Raw genomic sequence first — 7021 nt, forward strand, 5'->3', positions numbered from 1 at the left:
GTATATGTGACCATATTCCTTACAAATTGCAGTTTTGTAATTCATTATGAATTACATTTATTAAATTAATAATACAAGAAGGAGGCAGTCAATTTGTAGGGAAGCTTTTAGGAAATACACTGAATTTCATTGATTGTACACATCACAAATTGTGGGTGCTAATGAATTATAACCATAGACATCACAGTTTTACAGCTTTAGTTTTTACTCTCTTTTGGGAGCAGATGCTTCATGGAAAACATGTCATGGTCCGTGTTGGTGGAGGCTGGGATACTCTTCAAGGCTTTCTACTCAAATATGACCCCTGTCGGATACTACAGTTTGCTACCCTGGAACAAAAAATTCTAGCATTTCAAAAGGGAGTTTCTAATGAGGGTGCACCTGATTCACCTGCCAGAACACCTCAGCCTCCCGAAATGAATCCTTTGTCAGCAGTTAATATGTTTCAGAAGCAAAATTCAAAACCTGGCACACCAGTAAGCATTCCAAAGAGCAGGGAAAAGCAGCTACATCCTCCAGGTGTATTACTACCAGCGTCTTCACAGAAAGGAGGTACTCCGGGTTCCGTGTCAGTCCGTTCTAAATTGCCAAAATCGCCAGCACCATCTTCTCACCTCAATCTCAAACCTTCGAAAGGTAGAACAAAGAAACCACAGACTCCTTCAAACAATGTATCCTCCTCACTTGCTTCTTTATATCCAGGAGGTAAAAGCACTTCTTCACCAAGTTTATCAAGAAATGGACCTTGTGTGTCTGAGTCACTGAGAAAACATATCTCATCACCCAATACTCCTAAGGCCAAGTTTATTCCTGCCCAGAATTCAAGAGATGTGCCTGATTCTACACATTTGCCAAGTAAGTGTTCTGGAAAAACTGCACCAAAGCATTTGAAACACAATCATATTTCACGCAGGGATAATATAGAATCTCATGCTGAAGCATGTTTAAATGCATCATCAAAGTGTTCAGATCTGCCCAAAGCAAATATACATGTAAGGCCTAAACCTTCTCCTCTCCAGTCCCCTGCAAAGATGACAAAATCCGGTTCCAAAAGCACAACCGTAGGTTTAGGAACACGGTCTCAACCAGACGGAGCCTCACAAGCAAGGGCAAACCCAGCCCAGAAGCTGAAATCAGCCTTGAATTTAAACCAGCCAGTTTCTATACCTCCAGTTTCTCCTGCAAAGCCTGCACAGGAATCAAAAAACAAGAATGTGGTCTCAGTTGCCAAAAAGCAGCCTCAGAACAAAAGTACCCACCAACAGACAGGAGCCAGCTCCTCTAAGTCTCCTGGACGTACCCCACTGTCCATCAGAAGTCTCCCCCAGTCTTCTGCTAAAACACAAACTGTACCAAAGTCAGCACAGACTGCCACCAGGGCCCCGTATCCAGCTAAAGGGCTTCCCAAAAGTAGCAAACCCCCATTTTCAGCCAGGAAACCTCCTTCCTCTAGTAAGGAAACAGTTAGTGGAGATAAAAAACCTTCTGCAAAGAAAAAGGAAGATAATGACCATTATTTTGTTATGACCGGAAGTAAGAAACCTAGAAAGTGAATTTAAGTGTGTTAATTTAACAACACAGAGGAAATGGAGGGGAGCATATTAGTGTTTATCCAAATAAGTGCAGACATTTAGAACAACAAAATGGGGGTAGTTGTGGATGGAGGTAGGGGAATGGGATAAGGAGGGAGCATATCAGAATTCATGTACTGTGTCTGAATTCACCAGGAGGCAACCTTTTGAGGCAACAGTTGTAAAATCATCATAAGGTTCTTAATAATAGACAGTTATATAGTTTTCAATCCCTTCATCTTTGTTAATGTCTGCCCTTTGAAGGAAATGTTAAAGTCAAATAACACTACTAGAATTATAACTATAGCTGCTATATAAATGAATATGTATTAAATATTGGGTTAAATATCTGCTAACAACAACCACGGTGCTCATAATATCAGTAACTGCATTTCAGTTAAAAAAAAAAAAGGCAACAGTTTGGCACTTATCTTATAAAAGGCATCTAATTAAATTTTCTGATCAGGATTGCCTGATTGAAAAATACTAAGTTCCACTTGGCTGCTGCTGATTAGCTTGGCATTTCCTCTGGGTGAGGTAGAATTCTTATTATTTAAAATTTTTTAAGCTTTCCAAGTCAGTTTAAAGAAGAAAACTGGTTAATATTAACATTGGTAATATTTTGTTACCTATTTTTTCAGTAAAAAAATTAATTTATTGAAACATAAGCTGAAATTTGGTGAAAAAAAAATTTTTCATTTATTATCTATAAAGAACTTATGATACCTTATATTTTTAGATGGATGTTGTGCAATGTTTGAGGGGAAACTAATTTAGTAGATTGTAGCATTTTAATACTTTTAATAATGTAATTCCTGTAAGTGCAAATATGAATTTTTACGTTAGAATTAAGGTAATATTAAAGGGTCTTAGAATGGGTGGTGCTATATAAAAATTATCATGTGGTTGGTATTTATCTTTATATAGCACAACAATATCACTTTTAATTAGGTTCTTCTAATTACATTAATTTTCCTTAATAAAGTCACGCTGTCTTCAGTTTTCCAATGTCAAGTAGACAATATGCATGCAACATTTTCTGCTCTAGGAAGGGTTTCTTAAAAAAGACATATCCAGATCATGTAATGACTGAATAGACTGTATTGATTGAGATGATATTTGTAAATAATTTTTTTAAAGGATTATGACTATTTTTAAAAATTATTAATGTACTTTGAAATGTTTTAAGCGTGTTTTTAATTACTTTACAGTATTATCAGTTATCACAGGTTATTCTATTTCAATATTGAGACTTGTATTTCCTTATCTGTTTTAAACTGAAATAGGTATTTTCTAAAGAAAGAAATAATAGTGTTTATAAATGTACACTCATAGAATAAACATCTTAAACTGACTACTAATGTTCTACAGCTTATGAAGGAAGAAGTATATGTATAAGAATAAGTGATCTTTTGTCTGAGGAACACAGTTAAAATCAAAGATTTGTGTGGGCTAATTTTTGTAATAATTTGATACTTCTCATTTCAGAAGAGATGTTACCAAATACTCACTTTAGTTCTACTATTGATCTGGGCGTTGAGAAAGTATATATTTACACTTTTGGAAAGTCACTCTTCAAGAAATGCTGAAAGCTTTACTTTTTTAAGTGATTAGAAATTGTGCATCTTTTAGAGAAGAGCATTTTGCCTTCATGAAGGAGTTTATTCTCTGTAAGACTAAACACTACTGTTTTTAAAAGATACATAGATCATACAAAATGTTACATTAAGAAATATACCCCATTCCCCACACCCCACCCCCCACTCCTCCCACATCAACAACTTCTTTCATTATTATGGTACATTCATTGCATTTGATGACTACACTTTGGAACACTGCAACACTGCATGGATTATAATTTACATTGTAATTTACACTCTCCCCCAGTCCATTCAGTGGGTTATGGCAGGATATATAATGTCTTGCATCTGTCCTTGCTGTATCATTCAGGACAACTCCAAGTCCTGAAAATGCTCCCGTATTACACCTCTTCTTTCCTCTCCTTGCCCTCAGCAACTCCCATGGCCACTGTCTTCACAACAATGATATAATTTCTTCCATTGCTAGAGTCACAATAATTTTATAGTAGAATACCAGTAAGTCCACTCTAATCCATATTTTATTCCTCCATCCTGAGGATCCTGGGATGGCGATGCCCACTCCACCTCTAAATTGAGAGGGGGCTGAATTTTTAATTATATATAACTTACCCTTCCAACAAAAAGGTTTTGTTCAAATAAACAATGCCTGAAAGACAATTTCTTCAAATATATCTGAAACGCTCTTAAACAGTTAATATTTCCAATTGTTTTCACAATTTTTTAAACAGCTCTTATATTGCTTATTGGAAAGAAGTTTTCATATCTTCTTAATAGAGCAAAATTTTATAAGATTTTTGGGGTTCTTAATATTTAATAAAATGAGTATTAAGCTCAAATTGCTGAAGTGTACTGGGAAGAAGAAATAGTGTTTGTTTTCAAAAAAGGTGGAATAAGTTTTTATGTTTCCTTACATTAATTTATTAATGTGCCTAAGATGTCAAATGAATCTTTAGAGGAATATGAAATGCTGGTATTGTTTAAACTTAGAGTAGATATTTAAGGTTTCTATCTTCAAAATGCCTTCATAAATTAGATGACCTCTAGATTTCCTCTGTACACTTGCGTTTACAATAATGAATGGATAAGGGAATTTTTTTTTTTTGAGAAAAAAAATATTGCTCCTTCTGTAACCCATTTAATCTCTATGTGATTTATAGCCTATAATTTTTGTTTGGATTTTCAGTCATCATTTTATTTCATAAGTAGTTGCAAGTACTAGTCTACTGAAAGGAACTTTAAAATCCTTGCATCCTACTCGTTATAGAATTCTGCATTCAAGAGTCCTATATCACCTCTCAGTCTTACATTCTAAAAACATTTTTTAAGATATTTAGATTACATAAATGTTACATAAAAATCTATTAATTTTTAAAAAGCCTTCAATAACAGGTTGTTATGATATATTCTTACGTCCAGGTTCACATACTGACTCCACTTGAAACCAGTATTGTGTAATTTTATTCTTGTCCCAGCATATTTGTACCAGATTTTAACATATTTTCTTAAGTAATAAAATTTAACTGTATATACCAAGTTCTCAGTTTGCTTCTTTGTGTATCCTAAATGTATTCTGATCACTTGGTTCACGTGAGAAAATTTGACATTGCATATATGAGACAGTCATAATTTGAGAATAGTTTGAATTCGATTACTATTTAATATACACTTTTTTATACTTATAGAATTTATTTCACTGTTCCCTAAAAGTTGTAACATCTTACCATTAAGCAACAGTATTTGTCCCTCAAGTTGATGTTTCTGCCAGAAGTTTGTCCTAATAAGGCTTGACCTCATATATATATTAATCTCTTAGATAATAGAAATAGTTCATCAGTTATTGAAGTAGAATAGATCATGTAAGCATTCTGTTCCAGAAGACTGCTGATAATATGAATTTCTAATTCCTTGAATCCTGTTTTAGGTTCACACTTTGATATAGTCAGAATATTCTTGAAATACTCATCTTTTTCCTGTATTAATGATCATAGCAATTATGAAAAGCAGTTAATTTCATATGTATTTCCTGTGATCCGTTTCCAAAAAAGAACACAGAAAAACACAACTTAGATAAAATTCTTAATGTATTTTCTTAAACATTTGTGAATGTAAATTTTTTAAACCTCATTTCATTTTTTTAAATTTGGGGGATTATTAGGAAAATATTAAAAGATTTGCCAGTAAATCTGAAAATAAAAAGATACACATTAAATTTAAGCTATTTTTCTATATACTGTTTTCTTTTGGTAGAAAAACAAATACAATAAGACTTGATCTTGAGAAAATAACAATATATGTGAAGATTTAGCCATAGGTTGTTTATCAAAGCATACTACTATCTGTGTTAATATAGCCATAAAATAGAATTCCATACAGCCATTAAAAATGATGTAGATGTTAATTAATATTAAAAGTACTATCTGTGATAATGAAATGGTTTGTTTGGAGACTACAGTGATAAAAAACATCTATCTCTATATATATTTATATTTCTTAATTTTCTGTTTGCAGCCAGGACCAGGACCGCATTACCTGGTATGTAGGCTGAATATATATTATGTATTGTACCATAACTAACCTCTTCTGGCTCATCTTTTAGGTTTCATATAATGCATTCTATGTACTATTACCAATTTTCTTAAATACTTCAGATAAACTATTTGACAAATTATTTGAAGCGAACAAATAAAATAAGTAGAATGAACTGTTTGCTTGTGACTGTATATTATGGGGACCTCTAGTGGTTAAATGTGGCAATGTTGAAATACTTTTGCACCTACCCACATCTCCATTAGATTAATTCCTGAGTGTGGCTATCACTATGAGGAATAGAGAGGAATAAGACAGGGATTTTATTTAAGAACCTCGAATTTATATACACTTTGAAGCTCACAAACACTTTTAATTACTAACATATCTGATCCTAATAATTCCTTGAGATGGATATTACCACTAGAATATAAACACCATGAGGGCAGGAATTTTTTCTGTTTTTTATCCTTGACTTCCCAGAGCCTAAACTAATGCCTGGCATACAGAAGGCACTTGGCAAATATTTGCTAGTGAATAAATTAATCAACTCTTTTTACAGATGAGGTAACTATTGCTTAGGAAGTTTGACAGCCAAAGTCACCTAGTAAATAAATGATGGAGTCTGAATGAGATTCTTCTGTCTGACACTAAAAAAAAAAAGAAAAAAGAAAAAGTAAATGTTTCAGGGATGTCCCTAAATGAAGAATCAGTAAAACTATAATACACCCTCACTGAGGTTTTAATCGGCATTTTCTTGATGGCTAATGATATTAAGCATCTTTAATAATCTTTTCGGCCATTTAGATATCCTCTGGAGTAATGGAGGTTGCCAGCTGCAATATAAGTAGCTATTGGGTATCTGACAATATTTCATTCTAGAGGAAACTGAAAACAATATGTGATTATGTCAATATAAAAAAAGTGTTAAATTGGGAGCTCCAGTAAGTATATTTGTCAGAACTCTCAGTGTCAAGGGATAGAAATGAACTTATACCTATTGATGCTAGAAAAGTAGAATTTATTGGTTTGTGTAACTGAAAAAGTCCAAGGTAGTCTGGTTGCAGACATAACAGGATACAGAGGCTCAAATGATGTCAAAACCAATCTATCTTTTGTGGCTTTTTTCTGCTGAATTGTATTCCTTCTTACCACAGGATGGTAAAGATGCCATTGGCAGCTCTTGGTTTGCCTGACCCATAGTAATTAAAATCTTGGAAATAAAAGGAGATACTTTTTGCCTATCAGCCATACAAGCTGAAGAAAGACTCTGCTCCTGCTTGGGTCATGTGTCTGCCTTTGAAGCAGTTACTGTGTTTGATT

The 7021-nt window shown here is 33.5% G+C and overlaps 1 protein-coding gene across 3 annotated transcripts in view; it reads left to right on the forward strand.

Annotated features, from left to right (window-relative positions):
- GAS2L3 (growth arrest specific 2 like 3) overlaps window positions 1-4701 on the forward strand; it is a 56233-nt gene extending 51532 nt beyond the window's left edge. For all 3 annotated transcript variants that reach the window (XM_012529286.4, XM_071219024.1, XM_071219025.1), the window contains one exon: window positions 225-4701. In XM_012529286.4, the coding sequence (XP_012384740.2) occupies window positions 225-1553 (1329 nt within the window). In that variant the 3' untranslated portion in view covers window positions 1554-4701. The remainder of the gene's footprint in view (window positions 1-224) is intronic.
- Window positions 4702-7021: the final 2320 nt, after the last annotated feature.

Source organism: Dasypus novemcinctus, chromosome 12, assembly GCF_030445035.2.
Source record: "Dasypus novemcinctus isolate mDasNov1 chromosome 12, mDasNov1.1.hap2, whole genome shotgun sequence".
Classification (NCBI taxonomy): Eukaryota; Metazoa; Chordata; class Mammalia; order Cingulata; family Dasypodidae; genus Dasypus; species Dasypus novemcinctus.